Source organism: Populus alba, chromosome 14, assembly GCF_005239225.2.
Source record: "Populus alba chromosome 14, ASM523922v2, whole genome shotgun sequence".
Classification (NCBI taxonomy): domain Eukaryota; kingdom Viridiplantae; phylum Streptophyta; class Magnoliopsida; order Malpighiales; family Salicaceae; genus Populus; species Populus alba.
Window position 1 is genome coordinate 12,523,275 of NC_133297.1, and position 25,956 is coordinate 12,549,230.

The window sequence follows — 25,956 nt, forward strand, 5'->3', positions numbered from 1 at the left end:
TTGTTCTTATACAAGTTCTGTCATCTCATGTTTGACAAACTGAGGTTAAATTAAACATCGTCTTTTTCTTTGTTTGAGTTTCTCCCGGCCTCCGTTTCTCTTTTCTTTTCTTTTTCTTTTTTCATTAGTTTCTTGATAATTTTTTCCTTCCTCCCTCTCTTCCCTTTTGAGTTTTGGTGTAATTAATCATAATTCACATGCAAAAGATATATAACAATAATAACAATAATGATGATGATGGTGTTTTTTTCTTTTCCTGAAGGAAATGAAAGAGTGAATCTTCCATAAAATGGGAACGTGAATGTTTATCTAGCCTAGGGTACTTGAAGGTTAAGTTTTGTGTTACAGTCAATGCCGTAATTGCTCCTTCTCCTTTTCTTTTATTTTTTTCTTTACAAGTCGATTGCGCAATTGGCTTGAGACCGAATCCTCATGGATCATGCATATATTTATACAGATCAGAATTCAATCATGAGGATATCATAATAGAGAGGGAGTATAAGAGATTAAAAGCAAGCCCCTGTAACCAAAAAAAACACTGGACCATCAGCCACAAAAACCGAGCCCTACCCACGCCACTCGCCCAAAAGGGCATTTTTCGTATAGGAATGGAAGGCATCGCAACTCCTTCAGCTAATAGGCTGTATAGACACTTGTTAATTGCCTGATGGCTAATGGTGTGTAGCCAGTGGGCTTTAACCATGCCGATGGTGGTCCTGGTTCAGATTAATGTCAAGATACGGCCACCGTATATAAATGTACCTCCGTTCTTCCCTTTCTCTCTGACATGGAAAATTACCAAGTTTTTGAATAATTCATATATATAAGATAGCACGAAGAATAACAAAAATATGACTGCACCTAGTAATCGATGACTACTAACAGGATCGTGTTTTGTTTCGATCTTCATATTTTTACTTGCAAACCTTAACCAACAATTTTAGTATGATGATCTGAAGATCAGACCACCCCCCCGTTTTTGATAGAGATGATCTGAAGATTCTTTAAGCTCGAAGCTCGTTTAAAATGGAAAATATATATATCCTCGGAATGTCTAGTTTTTTTTTAACATATATAATATTGATGGTCTGTAATGTCTTGAACCGGGAAGCTTATTAAAACCGCGGTCCAGTTATGGTTGGTTTAAAAATATTGTTGTAAACATGTTAAACTCGGTTTAGAAACTAATTTGAAAGAGCTGGAATCATTGAATTACTATATCAACTTATTTATGAAGACTTCATTTTGTTCTCTCTTTTATATAATTTTTTTAATATTAACATTAGTCATAATTAGATTTAGGGGGTCAAATTAAATCATAAATCAAATTAATTAAATTAACCAGATTTTATCGAGTCACTTGTCATGAGCTAGGATTTAGATCTCGAGTTCGACCTGCCAGGCTGATCTATTCAACTGCTAGGTATTTGTCGTCGTGTACAGCCAAATGGATGTCCGTGAAGCTACAATAGCAGAAAAGCAGGCAGGTTGTCCGTTTCCGGGACAAATTGCTAGTCTCATCCATTTAACTTGAGTTTTCAGGACGAATATCAGTCGCCACCGCACAGTATGGGGAAAAAGGCTGGCAGGCAGCCGAAAGTACAGATGTGGTTCTCGCGTACCCTGGTTCGGGCAAAGAAAGATACCGGCAAGTGACAAATTTAACCATCATTTACTAGCTGCAGTTTGCGGCGGTAGCAGCCAGCCCTTTCAAAAGCAGCAGCTGCTCAGAGCTGGTACACCACGCCACTATCTGGCTCGTGGCCTGGCCATGTTAGCCTAACCCTAACTGCTCGTCTCATTTGGCGGAGAACAGTGTCAGTACTGGGCATTGATGAGCTTTAATTCATGGAACTTCATTTAATTCCATTATAAAAGCAGAGAATAAATTTGCGTGACCAAGATACCCTAGCATCTCATCCCAGAATGCATGCCCTCGACTGTCGAATTCCTTGATGATTAGACATGTTCAAACATGTTTTTTTTGTCATATTACAACAGAGTTTTAACAATAGCAGGATAGAAACATGATGGAATCATTCAAAGCAGACCAATCCAACTGAAACAAAGAGAAGGGTGACAAAGGAAAGACCCCTCCAATGAGAGCAGACGTTCTGCACTTTTCAGTCGACCAGGACTTGTGTACAGTGACTGCATACAACAACTGCAACCACCATCCTAGAAAGCCCTAAAAGAGATACCTTACCAATTAAATGTTCTATAGTTGATGCCATTTTCTTTTTTTATTCACAAGCCAATTTAGTGTCAAAGCTGCTCAAGCAGATTGCAAAAGCCTGAAAAGCAGACAAAGGATACCGGTAATCCATGGTGAACATATCCTTGCCAACCTTACCAAATTGAAGAATGATCTTGTCATGATCAGACTGAGCAGGCTGTGATGGTGTTGGTGCACCAGCAGCAGGTTGTGTTGCGGCAATAAGCTGGAAATTCTTGACTGAGGCAACTGTCACTCTCCCACGGAAATTCAGGCACCAACACTGCAACTGTTCGTGCCATCTTGGTGCCTTGTTTCGGAGAACAAGTGGTCTCTCCTTTCCCTCTTCATCTTCTTCTCGAGGACCAACAATGTCAGAAAAACGTGAACTGCTAAACTCAGTTGAATTGTCAATTGATTTAGAAAAGGAAATGCTCCTAAAAGAGTCTTCAAGGCAGCGTGGGAGGAGCTCAGGCTGGCCTGGGACACAACCACCTGGCTCAAGGGACAACGCAGGGATTGAGTGCATGGTGCAGTGCATCCTCCGTGGACCCCTGGTGCCAAGCACATTCAGCTCATATGCAACCTGAGCAATGTTATAGCTGCCTGTAGGGACCTTTGGGGAAACTTTCTTTGAGCAGAACCTGCGGCTTCGACCAGGTGGTGCAAGCTGAGCATTGTTGTATAGAGGCTGTGTGTCATAAATTATGAACTTTGTACCCAAAAAATTTGACCTGAAACAAAAACAATTAGCATCTCAAACACATCTTCTGACACAACAAAAAATTGCAAACCAACTATCTCATCCAAGTTCATCTGACATCAGCAATCACATATCAATGTTCCGAGTGCAGTCATTGCAAACCTTGCCATAAAGATATCCATAGATGGAAGCGTTAAAAACACCACCTTGAATGCCTAACAAGCCCTTGCATATGACTCACATCACGCAATTAATATCAACCATCAGAAACAAACTACCACGACCTCCTAAGAACAGTACAAGTTCACAACTCTTCATCTTAAAAATCATTGACCAAGCTATAGCAGTAAATGATAAATGAAAAACCATCACCATGACCATTACATCCTTCTGGCATCAGAAGAGAAAACAAGCATCACACCTTCAAATGAAGAAACAGAGCTCTAACCAGACTAGATAAAAACTACCACCCTAATTTGTAACCTAGTTCCAGGTACTTATGAGAGGACAGAAGAAAGTGATTGCTAATTTTATAATACCATATAAATATTTAGTCCACACAGCTAGAATGCGGGACACAAACACTAATTCCTATAACATAAACACACAGTATATTTCAATTAAAATAATGAAAAGTTCAAGTTCAGATATACAAAAAAAAAAAGGTTTGGATCACATGACTGGGCAACAAGTACACCTTGTCTTGTAGATAATGAGAGGTAGTCGTTAATGCTATACTATATCAGCTCTTGAGGGATTGCTATGCTTGAATGAAGAGAGCTTGGAACCCATGAATTGTTTTTTTAGTTACAAAGGAGAGGTTCAAACTCTAGATCTCCCAAGGTAGGGGGACACTTGTGCCAACTGAGCTACAGCTCATTGGCACTCATATGAAATGTTTAGGTATATTCAATCTTCATGTCAGAAAAGGAAATTGTCCCAAGTTCAGGACTTCAGCAAGTAAATATTGGTCATGAAATCAACTCTCACCTCAGTTTTCCAATATATGTGCTACTTGATCTTGATACATTATCTGCATCCATGGAGATAACATACTCCGTGCATGTAGTTCTCCGTGTGCGTTTTGCAGACAGAAGAAATTTCCCATTTTCAACAAGCAAAGCTGCATAGGCATGTCACTAATCACCAACATATTCGTATTGTATAGAACAATATAGAAGATTGGGAAAACTGTAGAAAAATATCATCTTTAGGAACTGATAACTTGGATTGAATATGAAATAACTGGTAAAAGAGAAAAGAAAAAAGAAACTATCCAAGAAATCTCAAAGGGATGTTTACAACAGCATTCACAGTGGACATAGCTTCCAAAAGATACGAGATTCACAAGAATGTTGAACAGCTATTTCAAGGAACGTACTCATTCGTATCCATTAAGATAGAAATGTGCTTCCTAGGAAGACCTAACTGCATCTTTTGGCAATAAGAAACTTCCTTTTCAAAAGATCGAAGTGCGAGTTACATGCACAAACTCATTGTAAATAAGAGCAACTGGTCATTCCATAAAAAACTTTCAGAGGATGCAAGACACGTTTAACAGAGATAATACAAAATGATATTACTTTGTCACAAACATTCAGTTAAGAAGATTTACAATGTGCTTGAACACATAATTACAGTGAGCTCTTGGACATGTATTTATGAGTGTCAGTGAGTGTGAGCCTGCGCGCGTGCCTGCGTGTGTGTGTGTGTGTGTGAGAGAGAGAGAGAGAGAGAGAGAGAGGACAACAAATGCACATCAGAAAACATTTGGATTGCTGATAAAACTTGCAACAACCATGCTGGTTTCTTCCCGATATAGAAAATAAATTACTAAAAAACAGAAAGAACCATCCTTCTAGCTGGTCAATTTGGAAAACTGCACGAAACATAATATTCATTCTCAGGAAGAATGAACAGTAGAGCTATGCATTACAGCAGGGAAATACTTTGATGAAAAGAAACTGGAGACAGTAAATTATCCATTTACATTTGTATTAGAAATAAAGCAGGTCCTACAAAAATAAGTGACAATCAGCAAAAATGTCAGTGAAAGAAGCTCACCAGGGCTAAGGCAAAGGAAAAGATGGTAAGTTAAGTTTGATTTGTCCCTCTTTATGAAGCACTGGATAGTTCCATCCCTGGACCCTGGCTGTGAATGGATAACAAAAGAGAATTTTATCAATTATCATTTTGAAACATACAAAATCCTTTCTTGATGCCAATAAATATTTACATCCACGAGTTAACGCTCAGGTGAACGTCTTGCAGATATGGAAACCTATTACATGCACTGAACATTATAAAAATTTCTTCAAATATTGATAAGAGATAAAGATAATGGAGTGGAAGTTCAACCCAAAAGGTTATTATAGACGGGGGGAAAAAAAGCAAGCAAGGATCTCACCTGCTTTAGGGATACTGGGAAAGTGATCTTCCCACTGAACTCTGGACTTCTAACAATTTCTTTACACATTTCCCTCCAAGCCCTGCACACGGAAGCACAAGCAACAACATGCTTACGAGATGGCCATGTGCTCTCGCTAGCCTCCAACCTCCTGATCACATCCTGTAGTAACTCAGGAGGAAGACCAGCCCAACGACTATTCTGGATGACCACAGGCTGGTCTTGCAACTCACAAGCTGAGCCATGAGATTTCCCTCTGAGATGACCTGGCAGCCTCACCTCAAAACTCCGCCTTGACAAACTCCCAAACCCATCCCTCATGTCACGAACTATACTTCGGAATGACATTTTATCTAATACACTTGCAGACTTAAGTTGATATTCACTTCAATGTGGTTGCATAAAATATATTTACACTCAAGTCTATGAATGACCACAAACCATAGCACGCGTGCACAACTGCAAAGCAACAAAAACTGTTTTACATTCCAGCTATAACAGCAATGCATATCACCGAAAAAGGATGGCGAAAGAAGACAGACAAGCGAAAAGCACAAAGCAAGTTAAGCAGATTCCTATAAAAGAAAAGACTCACCAAAAGCACCTAAACTACTAGACATCTTTTCCGGGTTTTAAACTAATCTTTAAATCAAAATTGCAATCGGTTCGAATTTAATTTACTATTCATGACACTCTTGCACACATTAAGAATCTTCATAAAAAGGAAGCAAACCCATTTTCCAATTAAGTCATATTCTAACCTTCTGCATTATGAAAAACTTTGAATCTTATAAGATAAGAGTGAACCATAACTCCAACACCATATTTATATATAAAAAAAACCCCTTCAACCGGGTCTTAAGCTTAGTTCAACCATTTTTTCTTGGTTAAGTTCTTCTAGATATTATCTACAACAAGAACCAAGCCTCAACCCAAGCTTCTAAAGTTTATCTGATTAAAAAAAAAAAAAAAACAGAAAATATTCTTAAAAAACAAATGATAGAAAAAAAAAAAAAAACTAGAGTTTTATCAGTTTATCGAGTATTTAGCAATACGCTGAGGAATGATGTCTTTAACTTCTTAGCTTCATCCTTTTGTCTTAATTTGTTTTATAAATGTGAAATGAATATTATAGGACTGAAATTCTAACGTGTCTGAACTGACGCTAGACATTTCAGTTGAAAAAAAAAAAAACTAACCTTTTATACCACAATCAAATATCCATTCTTCCACTTTTCATCTTCATCTTCACCGATCAGCAAAGATCAGGACTTTTTCACACAAACTCTGCAACAGAAACAACCCTTTAACCTCACCCATTCACCAAATTTCCAAATGTTTAAATCATAAACAAAAAGTTCAAAATTTAACAATCCACTAACCTAAAATGTTAAAAAATCACAGCAAAAAAAAGATTTGACTGTCCCAACCCTTCATCAGCTATAAAGACAGGAAGAGGAAATGGGTCCTAATAATTCCTGTCAAAGACTCGGAATTTAGACTTTTATTGGGGACTTTAACAAGAAACAAACAGAAAAATCTCCGAATCTAAGAAACAGATCTTGGAGATGAAAAGGAGACAGAGAAGTAGAAGTGCAGGCTGTGGAGCATGATAGCTCACTGCTCTTCCGCTTGTGTGTCAGATCCTTCGCTTTACAACACGTTCTCTCTCCATCTATCTTGTTTCTCTCTCTAGGGCGGACCTGAAATTTGATTAAATGAAGTTCACAAGAACTTGCATAAAAAACAGAGTTGGCTTCACTATTCTTTTTATGATGTTTCCTCGTTGTTGAATGTTGAGGAGCACCTTTATTTGATTTAGCTCTGTAAATTATTTGTATAATGCTGTGGCTTTTTATCTTTTGCGAAACTATAATTTTGGTCCTCGATAACAGTTGACCCTTAGCTTTCGACCAAATCCATTCCTTCGTCCCTGTATTTGTTTAACGATGTTGATTAGATTCATGTGCTGATGTCTTGGTCAATGCGGCCCAGATGAAATATCAATGAAATTTCACCATGTTAGTATATTCTTTATATGTGCTTTACAAATATTTTTATATGATGAACAGAGGGATAAGGTATGGATGTCACTTGCTTTATCCAGTTCTCGTTCATCATGCTTGGTGTTTAAAATAATGAATTACAAATAAATCACTAGTTTAGAAAATAAAAGATAAAGCGACGGGTGAATTATTAAAATATATATATATATATATATAGATATATATATCTTTCTTTTGTTTGATTTTATTTTCTTACTACTAAAAAAATCTAAAATATTTAAGCATTTGAAACATAGAAACTTGAATATAGAATACAATCATGTTTATATGAAATAAATAATTGTCTTTGAGAATGAGAATGGTTGCAAGTTTTATAGACGTATATATGTAGTTATTGCAAAACCTATAAGTGTAGATTATATTTTTTTTTATTTGTATTATTTGCAAGCTATGCTTGATTTTTTATTTATTTTGCTTGCTTGCTACCAAAAAAAAAGAGAGGAAAAAGAAGAGTAATAATTATTTTGGCTCATAATCCTAGAATATACTTATCTCTTGAGACATGGTTGGGAGTTTGGAACCCGGGAGAAGTAACGTAAACTCTCGTAAGGATTTTATTTGCAGCCATGCTTTCAATGCCTGAACGTCTTTGGTGAGCTTTCGTTTTTTACTTAGTTTCTTTTCTTTTTGCAAACAAACCTAATTAGCAGGAAATACATCGTTCAAGAATTCGGATTCTAATTATTTGTTCCAGAACAAACCAGTCCCATCCGTTATGAACACATTCAAGGCAACCCATTGACATTTGTGGCTGCCTTTTTTTGACTTGGAGAGCGTTGGGATCTTGGAGAAGACGGATCCGATGAAAGCTAGAATCTTTTTACATCTGAAGTGTGAACACGTTTTTTTTCCTTTTGAGTCTTGATACAGTCATGGCAACTGGCAAGTATATTTTACCCCCTACGCGACTATCAAAATCCATGCCTTGATATTTGTTTTATTCTTTTATTCTCGGCTTGATTTTAGTTTGTTTCACCTATGTTATAGCAGAAAAATACTCTAGATTAGCAACTCTATCGATGTTGTTTAAGGTTTTTCCTTTACTGTGATATATATCGTACGTATGCATATTATGGTGAATTCGGATTGGTATAAAAGATTATCCGTCATTTTATATAGCTGAACTGGAAGAAACTAATGATAAATTACCTTGTTTCAAGAATACTTATTGATTCTTATTTTACATGAGAAAAATGCATACAGGAAAAGGAGAAAAAACGAGAGGGGGTTAAAATTTCTCTACCTGAGATTGCTAGGAAAGGTGGTGATATATCTCCGAGTGCAAAAAGAATTTATAAATACCAATATGTACATGGTACTTTTCAAGATATATTAAAATATTTTTTTATATTAAAAACATTAAAAAAAACATCAAATTTGATATCGCAGTTTCAAAAACAACTGTAACTTAGTCTTAATGGCATGCCATGATTTTGTCCATAATAAGAGAATCTATGCTGAGAAAAAAGATCCCTTCACGAACACAAACTTGCAATACTTAAATAATTAGTAATGTCACTGATGGACCCCTTTAAATCGCCGGCCAAATGATATGCTGCAGATTGCGTTGAGATCTTATATATACCGGTCAGTACTCAGTACTATTATAAGATCTCTTATTAATCTCTACCTGCAATTGCAGCAATTTTTACCCGCAACCACATCAGAAATTTGGTATATGTTAGGGGAAAAAATTAAACCAAATACATTAATTCTGCACGCTAGTACTATCACTGGCCAGTAGGAAAACCAGAGTCGGCTGAAATCACATTTTATTTCTCTGTCATGTTAAAAAAAGGAGAAAAAGGTTCTTTTATTTAGCAGAAATAAGAATAATAAACCAGACAAGAACTTGTACTAGCGAGATGACCAATCAAGCGAATTGCTCTAAGATTTGCTAGTTATTTTCCTTGCCAAGATGAATGCGCGTCAACTATATAGAGACCCAAAAAAAAACGAAGCAGTGAATTATCTGACTTTTTTATACAGTGCAGAAGCATGCCATGCTATCGCGACTTGATTAATTCGAGAGGCCACTTTTGTCTTAGCAGGATCAAGATCCTAACAAAATCTGGGGACTTGGAGTAAAATAACAGATGAAAGGGCAACAGATAACAGAAGAAATGTTTTTGTATTTTGAGCCTGTCTCATTTCCAATGCCCTTGACTGAAGAAAATAAGTTGATGATTATGGAAGCCAGTTTTAATCACACAGATTAATTATGATTTATGAAGAAAATAAGGTGGAGGTGTCAGGTGGGGTCGCTGGGGCGACCCTTATAAGGCAACCTACTCTCTGTGATATCACATGAACAGTTGTAATCATAAATTTGGCCAGACAACTAAATGATAATGATAATGATAATGATAATAAAGGACAGAGGGAATTTATAGACTGGATATATAGTGGTGATTATAAAACTAACACCAATGACGATATGTGATAGACACGGGTGCTTTGCATATGATTTCTGAGAAAAATCCGTGAACCTTATCATAAAAGTCATAGATTGCAGGTTAGGTCGATTTTATCTACAACAAGACTGACACGTGGAATATATTCACACTTGGCAGCTGTTAATTCGAGAAAATGAAATAAAACAGGTGATGGGTAAACTGTTAGGTGACTTGGTAGACGCGATGCCAGGAAGGGGAGACAAAAAAATATATATTTAGAAGCAGTGTTGATTGGAGAACAGCGAGTGACAAGTGGTTAGAAGTTTAGCTAAAATTATGTTATCTTGTGGTAGAAATCTATGCATGAAATCAACCATTATTCATTACAAGGAAGCGGATTGTATCTTGCCTTTGAAGGAGCAAGGGATATTAATTATGACTCCACAAGTGACGGTAGATGGCGTATTAATTATTAATCTATCATTGGAATTAAAGTAATAAGTGTGGTTGTTAAGATTGTAGATTTCTCTACGCCATTCTTCAACTAATGAAGATAAAAAAAGAGCACAAAAGCCCTTTAATCATCATATCTATATTGAATGCTATGTCGCGAGCTGCGTTTTTTCACTTGTGATTGTCGTGGTTAGACTAAGGAAAGAAAGAAGCAAAGCATGCTCATGACACTTGCTTGTCAATTACACGTTTATGTATCTTTTGGTACTTAGGAACCGATCAATTTAATGATGCTATGTCTAAGAAAACAAAAAAAAAAACAGGGTAAGAATATTAAAATCCCAACAAACTTGCGTCAATCGAATTTGGTAATCTCCTGAACAAGACAGTTTTGGCGAGGAATCTTAACTCTCGAGGATGATTTATGATCGAGTGCATGCTTCGAGTTGTTGCGAGTGCCTTGACTTTCTTTAATATATGTTCTGTGATTGATGGTGGTCCAGATTCATTTAATATATGTTTACTAGAAGATCTGAATTCTAATCATTATATATAATTTAAGAAGAATGGATTATTGGAATCGAGCACTAGTGTTGGTACTTTGTAGCTATCGAATTGCCAAAAGTCTATATATGGCTCTTGAATGCCTAATGGAGTTCTTGAAATTCATGCTATTTGGGGTCTACATTGCATCAAAACGCACTGAAATAGTTATTGACCAGCACGCCCGAGTCGACTTTCTTTTCTTTTCTTTGAAATAAAAAACCCCACTAAACAATAGTTGTGTAATTAAATCCAGGCAACTTACATATTTACACAATAAATATGAGAGATATTCACAGATTAATGTTATGATTAATCAATTATGAAGGCTCTGGGATCCAGAGCTGGAGACTCTCGATCTTGTCTAATTTATACAGTAAATGAGTAGATAAAGACAATGACTTCAGTTCTAGTTTTCAAAGAAGGTTTAAAAACTTAATTAAATTGTTAAGACTAATGCAGATGGGAGTTTGGTAACCGTTGACAAACTTTTTGGTAAGCTGAATTGCTTTTAGGTTCTTCTCTTGCATTACGTTGGATACATAGTGTTTTTGTAAGAATTTTGCTAACTATATTAATAAAAGTAAACTTAATTGTTTTTAGAGTGTTATATTTTACTAATTTTATTTTATAGCACTATATTGAAATTTTAGATAATTGGACACAAAAAGTGCTCGCGGGAGGACAAAATGCCCCCATTAATGCCTAAAATCTTCGTCCGTGAGGCCACAGTCTTAATATACTTTTATTTTAATCCTATCATCTTACCACAAAAAGTGCATAGCCAATTGATGTTATCGACACACATCCGAATCCTCCCCGCATGCAAACGATAAATATTACTTTATTTTTTTTTTTTAATTTTAAAAGTATTTTTAATAAAAAATAATTTTTTTAATTTTTTGTTTTAAATTAAATGTTGTTGGTGTTTTGATATATTGATATAAAAATAAATTTTTAAAAATAAAAAAGATATTATTTTATATATTTTTAAATAAAAATTATTTAAAAAAACAATATATTAAATTAGGAGAATAGTATTTGCCTTTGCACTCTCATGGATAGGTGGTGGACGTGGAAACCATAATCAAGGACATTCATATCTCGGAATCAGCCCAAAAAATATTACTGTTCGTCTCTTTTACAAACGTGATTTTCTCTGTCATCTTCGCATCAGCAACTTTTTCTCCGATTAAACTTTAAAGACAGCTTTTTCACCGACTGCCTCTCCTTTTTTGGCCTGGCCATTGCATTACTTGACAAGGGATTGGCCACTCCAGAGATTAGTGAACATTTCCTATTTAAAACCTCATTTGTTTTAGGATTTGGGCACTGATCCAATAAAATCATCGGAACTACGGGCTATTTTTCTCAGCATAATAAAATATATATGCATGATTGCAAGAAACAAAAAACAGAAAATTAAAAAACAAAAACCCGTGTACAAGCCATAAACTCGGTTTTTATAAAGGGAAACTACAATGGGATGATGATCTTTTAGGATTCAGGATCAAAACCTCACCGTGGGAACTGGGAATCCTATGCTTGAAACTCACCTGCAACATGAACATCCCATCACTCAGTGACTGGTAATGCACTCCAGAGTGATTTTCTCTTTAGTTTCCGTATTCTGTTCATCTGTTGTTACGCTTTTCCTGTCTTCTTCTCTCTTCTTGCCCCATAATACACAATAAAGCCCACCCATCAACAAAACATCCCCACCAGCACTGCCATAAAGAACAAGGACCTTGTCAAATGTCACGGGCTAATCGATATGATCTCATTGCACTCCAATAAGGGGGCAAGAGAGAGAGGGTAACAATCATATAATAAAAAACTTTGACCGTATCCTGATAGTCTCCAGATTATATAAAAAAACTAAAAATAATAGTGTCCAGAAAAAGTACAAGGGTTAGACCTTCCCCAATGAAGGGTTTCTTGCCACAAGAATGCTGAGAAAATTGCTGTTATAATCAGTGCCAACGGAGTGAACATTGATGTGAAAAGTGGTCCTTTCTTCTCTATCACCCATACTTGCAGCCAGAAAGAAATTCCAGTGACAATTATACCCTGCCATTTTCACTTGAAAGTCAGGTTTTTGTGTGTAGTGCATTTTTACACGCGCATATAACATCATGTATGATATGATTGGGAGCAATATCTCAATAGCCATCAAACCAAATATTGCACCATGATGGGTGATTGAATGCGACTTTCTATTCTCGAAATAAAAAGAAAAGAAGGAAAAACAGAGAGAGAGAAACACATTCCGATATTATTCGGGAGGCTAGGAAACTGCACATGACATATTTGGAGCAGAATTCTTCGACTTTCCATTTCGAAATAACGTAATTGGATATTTGCAGCTGAGAAGAAAGGATCTGATTTGACAGGTTTAGATTTTTATCTAATTGGAGCAGATTGTTGGAGAAAGTTAGGAGCATATCAGGTGGGATATTTGCAACTGATGAGAAGGAAGAAAAAAAGGCGGACAATTATTATGAGGAAAGTGTTGGAAAGGTATTTGGTGAAAACTCAAAAGCTACTTCTAAAACTATAATGGAAGTCACAAGCCAAAAACCATAAACATAGAAACACTTCCAGGTGTTTGAGTATTACCTAACACGAATACTTTATAACCCTAGCTAAAACTAACAACTCCAACCATAAATGAAAGCATAGAGTGTTTTTCTAGGTTTTAGAAAAAAAATACTTAAAAATTATATATTTACTGTGTTGCACATTGAAACATACTGCTCATGAAGTAGATGTTTTGTAATGGAGGAAGTTGACAGAAATTGGACCACAGGATCTCTAAAGTTTAGGGCATCGTTATTGCCTAGTGTTTTCCCAGTTTTCAAATCGAATAATATTACTAACGACAAGGTTATTTTGATTTTAACCATATCTAAATAGCATGTATCAATAGTATGAACACATCGAACCACAAGGCCTCTAGTATGCATGCCACATGCTTCTGCCTCTGGTTCAAAGAAAGATATTGTTGAGAAAAAATGGAATGTTTAGGGTCGTAGACAAATTTAAATTTATTATTTTTATCCTTTTCATTTTGTAATGCAACGATCACGTGTCTTCAAGTTTGATGATGAAATGGACGTACACAGTAGGCAACCGACAGAAGTTTAAGATCCCAGCCGAGCTTCCAGGCTGAAGGGTTCCTCTCCACCGCAAAGGCCCAAAAGGCTGACTGTATGCAGCTAAACACGCATTGTAGAGTGGTAAGGCGTAGTTTTGCTGGGTATTGCTTGACAATGGGACCCTAACGCCCACAACACCAAGAGTTACAACAGAGAAGAAAAATAAACAGATCGAGTGAAGTACGTAAAAGAAAAGAAGAAGAAAACAGACAAGTAAGAGACCGAAGGGAGATCATGATAAGAGGATTGAGAGGTTGGATGAACAAGAATTAACCTGCAAAACAAGCCACAGAGACCAAAGCGTATTTGCTGAGATCATGATAAGAGAACCTTTTATCCTCTCCTCTCTGGAGCAACAAGTTTTTGATGAATCTTGAACTTGCTTGTGATCATTGGATGGGTACCAATTCATAAAGTTTACGGGAGGCCCCTTAACAAAAGCAAACACTAGCACTCCAGAAACACATATAACAGAACCCAGCACCTTGGCAATTCCATGCAAATGTTTTATGGAAATGCTTTCCATCCTGAAATATTTAAAAATCACATGTTATTGTATCTATGTTCGGCTAAATTAAGCACACGAGACTAGTTAAGATATAGAAAACAGGGTACCTCAATAAGGCTGCCATGACAAATGTAATGGCAGGAATTGTGTTTGTAGATGCAGCAGCAAATGTTGCAGTGGTATATCTGATTGCAATATAGTAGAGGTTCAAGCTCATAGTAACTCTGAAAATTTTGTATACATGACTTAGTGGTAATCGGAAGCAGATTTTGTAATACAAGAGTGATAAATAAGACAATCTTCATAGCTAGAAACCAAAATACGAAGTCCATACCCACACAAGGAAACCAAAAAAATCTTGAAAAGTAAGCTCCACGACAGGGGAGCACCCTCCTTTCTGCAGAATCAGCAGAAGACGTCCATAAATAATAATAATAATAATAATAATAATAACATCAACGAAAAGAATCAGTTGGGAGGCTTATATTTTGTTATAAAGTAACCGAGGGAGTGATTCAAGACTAAAGTGTTCACATGTAGAAGACCTTTCAAGAAAGAAAGCTAATGGAGCCAAAGAAACTGAGGCGAAAGCTTGGCGATAAACGACAAAGACAAGAGAATTCATCCCTTTAGAAATTGCAGCCTTGGAGAACAAAGCCATGCCTGCATACACAAATTGTACAAAGATCATTGCAACGTAAGGCTTATAGTTCTCCACGGCATTTAGACAACCACGCAAACTCTTCATGGCGCACTGTCTCTGGTCTGGTTTGGGACGATTAATTTGGTCTGGGAAGCCGTTCAATATATAGGGGGAAGCGTTGCAGTGGAATCAATCTTTAGTTTCATAATTCCACATTTTCTCTGGATAAATAAAGCAAAAATGTGGGGTTGGCATACAACAGGGTTGTTGTGTTAGTCTAGATGAACCATGCTATTGGTCGAGCCCGGAGGAGGCTATGCCCCAGACAGCGGGGGCAAAACTACTTGTAATTTACATTTTTGTCCTGATATTTTTAATCATATCTTTTGAGACTTATGCCATAGAAACCCGAATTTTGCAGCCCCCTGAATTATGTGTCATCGATCCGTATGACCTTTCATTTATTATAACTACAGATTTACCTTTTTGTTTTTGTTTTTCCCTTCTTTTTTTTTCATGTTAGCATTAGCACACCCACTTATAAAATTCTAGCTCCACCCTAGGGAATAATAACGAAAACAATTAAGAAAAATGGATAAAACCTCTCACACCCACATATACAATATATTATTATGAGTTAATTAACAAGATCATCCAAAAATAGTGTTCTTTTGAAATCAAAATTGTTACAAGGCATTTTCTTAATTTATTGATACTTGCTATATCAACTCCTATTTTTGTCTTTTAATGGTCATTTATATAAGTTGATTCGTTTTAAAAAAAAAATAAGAGTGCTCAATTTGACTTAAGCGTTTTCCATAAAAAAAAAAATATTAATTTATTTTTATATGTTTTTTATTGTTTTGATGCGTTGATTTTAAAAATAATTTTTTAAAAAAATATATCATTTTAATATATTTCAACACAAAAAATATTTTTAAAACAAACTATAATTACACAATTAACGGATAATTTTTCATCTTCCCTCTACTTTTGCTTTTATATGATGGGAACATATTCAAAGAGAAGCCTTCGTACCGTACAAATTTTATGTTTTTTGGTTTATATTAATCTTCGACCGATAATTTTCCATCCACTGATAATTTCCCATGTACGGGACAACAGGTTAATTTAACCACTAATAACACATCCTCAATAACGGATCATGTATTTAAGATAATATATTTTAATGAATAGTAGTTTGAAAAATGCGGTGGTGTTCAACCATTCTCTCAAGAAAATTTATATTTATATTTTAAATTTTAAATTAATTTTATTTTTGAATAGTTTTTATATGTTAATCTTAAAAATAAATCTTAAAAATATAAAAATATATAGCAACCCAAGTGTACGAGAACAACAGATTTGGGTGGGTGGTGTCGTGAAAACGTGTTTTTCCCCCCCAGATTGAGCTTAGGAAACACAAGCAGCAAGGATTCTACGAATGAATTATCGGTCGACTGTGTGTCCTGACGCGGTATTTTAAGGTTGTTGGAAAAGGTAGCTACAGTGTTTTTTATATGAAAATATATTAAAATAATATTTTTTTATTTTTAAAAATTATTTTTAATATCAATATATTAAAATAAAATGATGTGAAAATACTAAAAAAAATCAATTTAAAAACAATAAAAAAAAATAAAAAATATATTTTTTAAACAATATATTTTTAAAATATAAAAATAAACAGCTAGTAATTCTATTACATTCAGAACCGTAAATCTAAAGTAATAAAATCCAGCACTGAGTGTATCATTTGTAATCAGTGGGATAGAAACGCGATGCGATAAGCCGTCTATGATATTAGTATGTTACAGATTTCTCTAGGATTTTAAACACAATTCTTATAAAGTGTAATATTGAAAATTAAAAAAAAAAAAACATAAAAGAAAAAATAACGGTGAATTAGTCAATGACTGGTGTCACACGTATGCGGCGGCGCGGCGATCGTCCACCCTCAAGGAATAATCGGAATATTTATTCCTGGAAAATAAGGAGAGACAAGGAATTCTTGTCTCTATATGTGAAAATATGGACTGGGAGTCGCCACCTAGTATTCTGGTTACTAGGAACCTTAACTGGTCTTTAGAGATCGGGTACGGAGACTGGTTGCGTAAAGGGAAGGTATTAGCACCCCAACTACGCCCTACCTAAGGTAAGCTGCATTGTTTTGTCTGATAAAATCTAAAGTCTTGTTGTGGTTTGTAATTGTTCGGAATACGCATTACATGTAATGTCATACCCCAGGTTCGATTGTCCGGAAAAAAAGAATTAATATCCAGAATATGCATTACATATAATGTCATACCTCGAATACTAAGAGACAAACAAAATAAAGTTTTTTGTTGTTTTGAAATTTTGGCCAATATTCTCTTGACTTTAATAAACTGGTTATTAAAGCCAAAATGCATGCTAAAACATTGTTTTTTTTGGTGTATGAAAAATACAATATGATTTTTTAGCTTTGAGACACTTGGCCGTATGCACAAAAACATTTTTTCTCCTTTTTTTTAATTTTTTTGTATTTTTGGAAGTTTTTGATGAAAAACCGGGTAGTTTAATACCAGATTTGTATTTTTACGACATAAAAATACTACCCGATATTAATAAAAATAACATAAATCAACAGTGGGAACATCATAAATATTTTTTTAAAACAATAATATTTTTTTCTATTTTTTTACAATGGGCCGGATCAGGCCCAATTGCATGGGGTGGGCCAAACCTGGCCCATTTACATGGGCTGGCTGACGTCCCAGCCCAGGCCCAAATGGGCTGGTTACTGTGCATATAGTAACCGGGGTTACTGTGCACACAGTAACCAGTGAATTAATTAGCCAGTTACTGTGCCCATGCACAGTAACCGGGTAATTAATTCATGGCTTGCAGAACGTGCACAGTGCACGTTCTGCATGCAAGAAGATGAACAGTAAAACGAGATAAGGGGTTGAGGGCTGACCTGTGGTGGCTGTCGTTGATGGCGGAGCTGCTGGTGGCGACATGAAGCGGCGCTGACAGTGGGGTGGCCGGCGGTGGCTCTGCGTTTTCCTTCTCTCTCTCCTCTGTTTTCTTCTCTGCTTCTTCCTTTCTCTTCTCTGCCTTCTCTCCTCTCTTCTCCCTCTTCTCCCTCTCTTTGCTCTCCCTTCTCTTCTCTTCCCCCTCTCTTGGTCTTCTCTTTTTTTTCTTTTCTTTTCTTTATTTTCAGCAGCCCTCCCCTGTATTTATAGGAAAACAGGGGGGGCGAATGGTGGGGCGGCCACTGTTGGCCGCCTCTGCACTATCTGTTCAATGGATAAAAAGGAGGCAAGTGGGCGTCGAATGGTAGGCGTCTTATTGCGCCAAATCCGGGAAAGAAGTTCGGCGAAAAGTGGAGAAGAAAAATTCTTCTCCCCTGTTCTCTGCGTGCGCAGGGAAGAAGACGATGGTGCCGTTTCCAAACGGCACCGTTTTGCGTTTTTTTTATAATATATTTTTTTGAATTTTTTTATTTTTATTATTTTTTATGTGGGGACCAAAAAAATGGGTTACAACAGTTGCCCCCCTCTTTACAATGCTTACGGAGCAAAACTTTGTGCAAAGTAAGTGTTGTAAAGATAAAATAACATTGGTCTTTCGAAACTGGTCGTCTCAAAATTTGATTGACCTAAAACTTCAACCGGACCCAAAGTCCTGTGTGTGGTTGGGCTAAATTGAGATTCCTTTCGCCAATCCCCTTTAACCCGAAACTTCAATACTATGTGTGTGTGGTTAGGATAGACTGAGATTCCTTTCGCCAATCCCCTCTAACCATAATCAAAATCCTGTGTGGTTTGGATAGACTGAGATTCCTTTCGGCAATCCCCTCTAACCAAAACCAAAATCCTGTGTGGTTGGGATAGACTGAGATTCCTTTCAGCAATCCCCTCTAACCAGAACCAAAATCCTCTATGTGGTTGGGATAGACTGAGATTCCTTTCGGCAATCCCCTCTAACCAGAACCAAAATTCTGTGTATGGTTGGGATAGACTGAGATTCCTTTCGGCAATCCCCTCTAACCAGAACCAAAATCCTTTGTGTGGTTGGGATAGACTGAGATTGCTTTCGGCAATCCCCTCTAACCAGAACCAAAATCTTGTGTGGTTGGGATAGACTGAGATTCCTTTCGGCAATCCCCTCTAACCAGAATCAAAATCCTGTGTGTGGTTGGGATAGACTGAGATTGCTTTCGGCAATCCCCTCTAACCAGAACCAAAATCCTGTGTGGTTGGGATAGACTGAGATTCCTTTCGGCAATCCCTCTAACCAGAACCAAAATCCTGTGTGTGGTTGGGATAGACTGAGATTGCTTTCGGCAATCCCCTCTAACCAGAACCAAAATCCTGTATGGTTGGGATAGACTGAGATTCCTTTCGGCAATCCCCTCTAACCAGAACCAAAATCCTGTGTGTGGTTGGGATAGACTGAGATTGCTTTCGGCAATCCCCTCTAACCAGAACCAAAATCCTGTGTGGTTGGGATAGACTGAGATTCCTTTCGGCAATCCCCTCTAACCAGAACCAAAATCCTGTGTGTGGTTGGGATAGACTGAGATTCCTGTCGACAATCCCCTCTAACCAGAACCAAAAAAACTGTGTGTGGTTGGGATAGACTGAGATTCCTTTCGGCAATCCCCTCTAACCAGAACCAAAATCCTGTGTGTGGTTGGGATAGACTGAGATTCCTGTCGGCAATCCCCTCTAACCAGAACCAAAAAAACTGTGTGTGGTTGGGATAGACTGAGATCCCTTTCGGCAATCCCCTCTAACCAGAACCAAAATCCTGTGTGGTTCGGATAGACTGAGATTCCTTTCGGCAATCCCCTCTAACCAGAACCAAAATCCTGTGTGGTTGGGATAGACTGAGATTCCTTTCGGCAATCCCCTCTAACCAGAACCAAAATCCTGTGTGTGTAGCTCGGTCAACCTAAAATCTCATATGGAGATTCCCTTTAACCAAAGCTACATGAGATCCCATCTGGCAACCTCATTTAACCAAAACAAAAGAAATGTGGAAAAAAAAAAAAAAACAGTCTTATTATAATGGGTGACCTACCCAGGTGGAAAGAATGAAAAAAAAACGGTCTCATTATGATGGGTGACCTACCCAAAGAAAAAGGAAAGAATGTGAAGTGCGGCCTCATTGTAATGGGTGACCTACCCAGATAAAAAAACATGGAGAAATGGATGGCGAGGGCTTAAAGGCACACTCAAAATGGTGGTGAGGGCTCAAAGGCGCACTCAAAAGGAGGTAGGGTTAGAAAACACACTACCAAAGGATGAGGGCTCAAAGACGCACTCAAAAGGAAGTAGGGTTAGAAAACGCACTACCCAAGGGATGAGGGCTCAAAAGCGCACTCAAAATGGAGGTGAGGGCTCAAAGGCGCACTCAAAAGGAGGTAGGGTTAGAAAACGCACTACCTAAGGGAATGAGCGCTCAAAGGCGCACTCAAAATGGAGTTGAGGGCTCAAAGACGCACTCAAAAGAAGGTAGGGTTAGAAAACGCACTACCAAAGAGATGATGTTGAAACAATGATTTGTCAATGTTGAAAAGCAAATGCATTATGATTGATATGCATGTATACTTACCTGAGAAATATAGGCCCCCATTTCTTCATGGTGTCTTTTTTTCTCTCAAAAGTTGTAGTGTTGGTAGTAACTTCAACGGCTTTTCCACTTCTACTTACTCGGGGTACATATTGTGATCTTGAACTCTGGGAAGGGTTTGATGTCATCATCATACATCTTTGTCCTTCACCCATCTCAAGAGTTACCAATTTTGCCCGACATTTTCCTTAGAATAGGAATTATGGAGTCAGTCCTACCATATGTGTTTGATTGCCCCCCAGCTTGATCATGCCCCCCAAGTGTTCAACTTGGGTTTAGTGTGGGGTGAGGATATGTGAAAGTAAGTTTGAGGGTTTTTTGTACAATGAAATGTTTTCATGCAAAATTTTTGAAACTTCCAAGTTATTCCAATCACAAAAATGATTTTGATATTGGTTCAAAATAAACTTGTTCTCAAAAATTCAAGTGATTCCTATGGACAGGTTTCTTGAAGTGATGAAAGCTTTTTGCTTTTGGTTTAAAGATGAAGTGACATCTGGTTGGTCACAAAAGGTTTAAATTTCAATTTGAGGGTTATTGAGAACCAAATTGAGTCAAAACATTTATTTTATTTGCATGAATAATGATTTGACTTGCACATGAAAGCACTACCTACTAATCTAGATTGCTTGCCTTTGATCAGAAAGGGCTTTATCAGGTATGTAATATAGGCTTTGGCTATTGGTTACGAAGAAAAGGATATGTTGCAGGCTCAAAAGGTGTTTAAGGGATTTCACGACTAGGGATCAATTGTGCTTGTTTCCTGACCTTTTGTCTTTTGGATTTGTTTTTTTTCAAAATAGTCTTCATGCCCCCCAGTGTCGGGTTTGGGCTTTTCTCTTTGTTTTCTCCATTTTTGTTTGGTTGAGCACGATCATATCAGTTGTTTGTATGAGAAGCTCAAATCTTTTAGATCCTTTAGATCTTCTTCTTTTCTTTTCTTAACCAATCACTGCTTCATTTAGATGATAATGAATGATTAAAAATTACATGATCAAATCCAGCACCCATCTTCACTGCTTTGTCTGGATGGGTACAAACTCTATTATTTTGCCCCCCCAGTGTGGGGTGTGATCCTAGTCAAGGTTATTTCCAAAAAACATTACTGGGCTCAAAATGGGACTGCAAAGGATATATTTTAGCATTGTGAAAGGATTATCAAAGATGGCCTTTCCTCATCTCAAACTCATGCATTGAGGATCGATAGGTCTTGCTTTCATGCGCGTATGCCAAATGATTTATTCAGTCAAATAAAACTCAGCTTTTGAGTCACCTCATAGTGTTGTTTGTCTTTGTTGTCTTTTTTCTTTCAAGTTTTCTAGGTGTATATGTACCTATGTGAGGAATCACTTGAATTTTCAAAATGCATTTGTTTTGGACAAATATCAACACGATTTTTGTTTTTTTGTACTCACTTTGGAGGTCCCAAAAAATATCCTTGAAAACATATGAGATTATGTATGGGTTTGGAAGAAAGGAATACCAAAGGATTCTTCATGTTGTAGAGTTGTGAGCAAAGTTGCGCTCAAAATGTTATTTACATGTAATAACAACAAAGAAGAGTGTGATGTGAACACAAGAAAACACATGATCTTATTTCACAAGAGAAGCTCATTAACAGAGAAAGTCTTGTTCAAAAGCATTAACAAAAGGCAATAACAAGGCAGGCTTTGGTGAATATGTTCATAGGCTAAAACCTCCTCTCAAAAGCTCTGCGTAGATGACTCAAAGACAATGCGGAACAACACCACGGTCAAAAGTTGAGCTATCATGTTGGACCATTGATGCTTTCTAATTCCCCAAACTTTCCATCCTAATATGCTTCAAGCATGATTAGGTAACGGGTTCGTATTCACATTGGGGGCATCTTCCAATTCTATCCACCCAGCCTTGATTAATTTGCAGAAGCTTTCTCTTGAAGGCATTGCAGGTATAGATGTTATGCCCAGTAATACCGGCATGGTATTCACAATTGAGTTTTGGCTTGTACCAATTAGGATAAGGTGGCTACAGAGGTGTTAGAGGTTCTGGAGCTATTTGTCCAATGCTCAAAAGCTTTTGATACATCTCATTCAGGGGTAACGGTAGTGGAGGTAGTTGTTCTTGAACCCTTTGGAAATTTCCAATTTGGCTTTTGGCTTGAAAGTTTTGGGGTTCAGTTTTTTTGATGTTGGCAATTTGGGATGGAGTATGGTAATTTTGGGATGTATTTGTTTTACCCATGTAGCCATCTTCAACATGGTGAACCTCTTTTTCTTTCGACGCCTCTTTTCTCGGTTGGTGCAGCAATTCTACCACTCTTGACACCTTGCTCTATGCGTTCACACACTATCACAGCATCAGTGAATTGTTGGGCTGAACTACCCATCATATGTTCGTAATATGGTGCTTTGAGTGTGTTGGCAAATAAAGAAACCATCTCTTTGTCCAGAAGTGGGGGATGTACTTGAGCAGCTAATTCTCGCCATCTTTGAGCATATTCCCTTATGCTTTCTTTATCCTTTTTCTCTATATTGGACAAACTGGTTCTGTCGGGCGCAATGTCCATGTTGTATTTGTATTGCTTGACAAAAGCATCCACAAGATTTTTCCAGTTGTGAATTTTTGTATTATCCAATCTCATGTACCAAACTCAAAGTTGCCCCACTTAAACTGTCTTGGAAAAAGTGCATTAGTAGTTTTTCATCATGTACTACCTCAGCCATTTTATTGCAGTAGGACCTGAGATGAGTCATGGGGCATTGTGTTCCACTGTATTTGATGAATTCAGGAACACGAAATTTCTTTGGGATAACCACATTTGGGACCAAACACATCTCTGCTGCCCGTACCGGGTCATATAAGTCTATCCCTTCAATGGCTTTGAGTCTGGCTTCCAGCGCCTCTATCTTAGCTTGATCAATGCTATCAGATGACTTAGCCTTGTGGGACTCGTTAGCAGATGCCTCCATGACTGTTGGGGATGGTGCAGGTGTTGTTGACTGCACAAATGTTGGATTTTACTGAGGTTCTTGACCATGTTCGTTCATTCTTTCCTCAGGCTGAACTGTAGTAGGAGCCGGAACAAAGGTGATCGGTTGATTAGAAGGACCTTCATCAGAGGTATTCCTTAGTGTTTGCTTGAGTAAGCTAGTGAGGTGAGCCACACTTATTTTCAGAGACTCCAACTCTTCGTGCAAATAGGCCTCACGTTGAGCACGCTCTTCATCTTCCATGTTTCTAGCTCGAAGTCGGGTGTTGTAGATTTTTTAGGGACCTATATTTCGATCTGGCATGTATGCATGTTAAATGTATGAACATGTAATTTATATGATGCATTTGCCCTTCAAGGGGTGACATGATTTTTTATTTTTATTATTTTTGTATGACATATTCTGTAAAGAAAGATAGCACATACAAACTAAAGACAGGGTCTAATTCATGAATAGATTTTCTACCTGGTCTCAAAAGGGTCTCATATCTGCCCAGTGACGTCCTTCGTAAAGGCAGTATGGGGGCGTTGCAAAGAACAGTTAAGGCACGTATGCCCACCATTACCAAGCAGGCACTCAGATATGAGTTGGGTGTTTCACGCATCTGAACCCGACCAATAGTCATAGGGCAGATCGTTAATTCCCCACTTAACTTAGAAGCTTGTGTGTGCTTGAAAAATATAAAGCATGTGATGCATGAGGCAGTTCTATACAATGCATGAACAAATATGTACAAAATTAAAGCGCGTGAGAAATAAATAAAGGAAATGCATATTTAAAAATAAACACGCAAACCACAACAAAAAACACAATAAATCAGACAAAAACAAAGCTTAGTCCACAAGATTCCCCAGTGGAGTCGCCATTCTGTCGCACGTGTGCGGCGGCGCGGCGATCGTCCACCCTCAAGGAATAATCGGAATATTTATTCCTGGAAAATAAGGAGAGACAAGGAATTCTTGTCTCTATATGTGAAAATATGGACTGGGAGTCGCCACCTAGTATTCTGGTTACTAGGAACCTTAACTGGTCTTTAGAGATCGGGTACGGAGACTGGTTGCGTAAAGGGAAGGTATTAGCACCCCAACTACGCCCTACCTAAGGTAAGCTGCATTGTTTTGTCTGATAAAATCTAAAGTCTTGTTGTGGTTTGTAATTGTTCGGAATACGCATTACATGTAATGTCATACCCCAGGTTCGATTGTCCGGAAAAAAAGAATTAATATCCAGAATATGCATTACATATAATGTCATACCTCGAATACTAAGAGACAAACAAAATAAAGTTTTTTGTTGTTTTTTGAAATTTTGGCCAATATTCTCTTGACTTTAATAAACTGGTTATTAAAGCCAAAATGCATGCTAAAACATTGTGTTTTTTTGGTGTATGAAAAATACAATATGATTTTTTAGCTTTGAGACACTTGGCCGTATGCACAAAAACATTTTTTCTCCTTTTTTTTAATTTTTTTTGTATTTTTGGAAGTTTTTGATGAAAAACCGGGTAGTTTTAATACCAGATTTGTATTTTTACGACATAAAAATACTACCTGATATTAATAAAAATAACATAAATCAACAGTGGGAACATCATAAATATTTTTTTAAAACAATAATATTTTTTTTCTATTTTTTTACAATGGGCCGGATCAGGCCCAATTGCATGGGGTGGGCCAAACCTGGCCCATTTACATGGGCTGGCTGACGTCCAGCCCAGGCCCAAATGGGCTGGTTACTGTGCATATAGTAACCGGGGTTACTGTGCACACAGTAACCAGTGAATTAATTAGCCAGTTACTGTGCCCATGCACAGTAACCGGGTAATTAATTCATGGCTTGCAGAACGTGCACAGTGCACGTTCTGCATGCAAGAAGATGAACAGTAAAACGAGATAAGGGGTTGAGGGCTGACCTGTGGTGGCTGTCGTTGATGGCGGAGCTGCTGGTGGCGACAGGAAGCGGCGCTGACAGTGGGGTGGCCGGCGGTGGCTCTGCGTTTTCCTTCTCTCTCTCCTCTGTTTTCTTCTCTGCTTCTTCCTTTCTCTTCTCTGCCTTCTCTCCTCTCTTCTCCCTCTTCTCCCTCTCTTTGCTCTCCCTTCTCTTCTCTTCCCCCTCTCTTGGTCTTCTCTTTTTTTTTCTTTTCTTTTCTTTATTTTCAGCAGCCCTCCCCTGTATTTATAGGAAAACAGGGGGGGCGAATGGTGGGGCGGCCACTGTTGGCCGCCTCTGCACTATCTGTTCAATGGATAAAAAGGAGGCAAGTGGGCGTC

The 25,956-nt window shown here is 37.4% G+C and overlaps 2 protein-coding genes across 3 annotated transcripts; both read right to left on the minus strand.

Moving 5' to 3' along the window:
- Positions 1-1,916: 1,916 nt before the first annotated feature.
- Positions 1,917-7,136, minus strand: LOC118044421 (tubby-like F-box protein 8). Its single transcript, XM_035053082.2, has 6 exons — positions 6,708-7,136; positions 6,525-6,612; positions 5,326-5,784; positions 4,983-5,070; positions 3,909-4,041; positions 1,917-2,949 (listed from the first exon to the last, which is right to left on the minus strand). Exons 3-6 carry the CDS (start codon positions 5,671-5,673, stop codon positions 2,244-2,246), a joined length of 1,275 nt encoding a protein of 424 aa, XP_034908973.1. The 5' UTR covers positions 5,674-5,784; positions 6,525-6,612; positions 6,708-7,136; the 3' UTR covers positions 1,917-2,243.
- A 5,052-nt stretch (positions 7,137-12,188) lies between these two features.
- On the minus strand, positions 12,189-15,291 carry LOC118041697 (WAT1-related protein At1g43650). Of its 2 annotated transcripts, none has more exons than XM_035049181.2 (7): positions 14,995-15,291; positions 14,784-14,846; positions 14,557-14,634; positions 14,216-14,468; positions 13,905-14,063; positions 12,702-12,853; positions 12,189-12,510 (listed from the first exon to the last, which is right to left on the minus strand). In XM_035049181.2, exons 1-7 carry the CDS (start codon positions 15,195-15,197, stop codon positions 12,363-12,365), a joined length of 1,056 nt encoding a protein of 351 aa, XP_034905072.1. In that variant the 5' UTR covers positions 15,198-15,291; the 3' UTR covers positions 12,189-12,362. The 2 variants fall into 2 exon arrangements, with proteins under 2 accessions (XP_034905072.1, XP_034905065.1); XM_035049174.2 differs by having other exon boundaries at positions 14,557-14,673; positions 14,995-15,290.
- Positions 15,292-25,956: the final 10,665 nt, after the last annotated feature.

Excerpts from the sequence above, each read along its gene's own strand:
- LOC118044421 (XM_035053082.2), bottom strand. The coding sequence starts at position 5,673 with ATGTCATTCCGAAGTATAGTTCGTGACATGAGGGATGGGTTTGGGAGT. Across the intron at positions 4,042-4,982 it reads TTTCCTTTGCCTTAGCCCTG|CTTTGCTTGTTGAAAATGGG; the intron begins GTGAGCTTCTTT and ends ATGCCTATGCAG. Across the intron at positions 2,950-3,908 it reads ACATATATTGGAAAACTGAG|GTCAAATTTTTTGGGTACAA; the intron begins GTGAGAGTTGAT and ends TTTTTGTTTCAG.
- LOC118041697 (XM_035049174.2), bottom strand. The coding sequence starts at position 15,197 with ATGAAGAGTTTGCGTGGTTGTCTAAATGCCGTGGAGAACTATAAGCCT. Across the intron at positions 14,674-14,783 it reads TTTTTGGTTTCCTTGTGTGG|AGTTACTATGAGCTTGAACC; the intron begins GTATGGACTTCG and ends CAAAATTTTCAG. Across the intron at positions 14,469-14,556 it reads GTCATGGCAGCCTTATTGAG|GATGGAAAGCATTTCCATAA; the intron begins GTACCCTGTTTT and ends TAAATATTTCAG.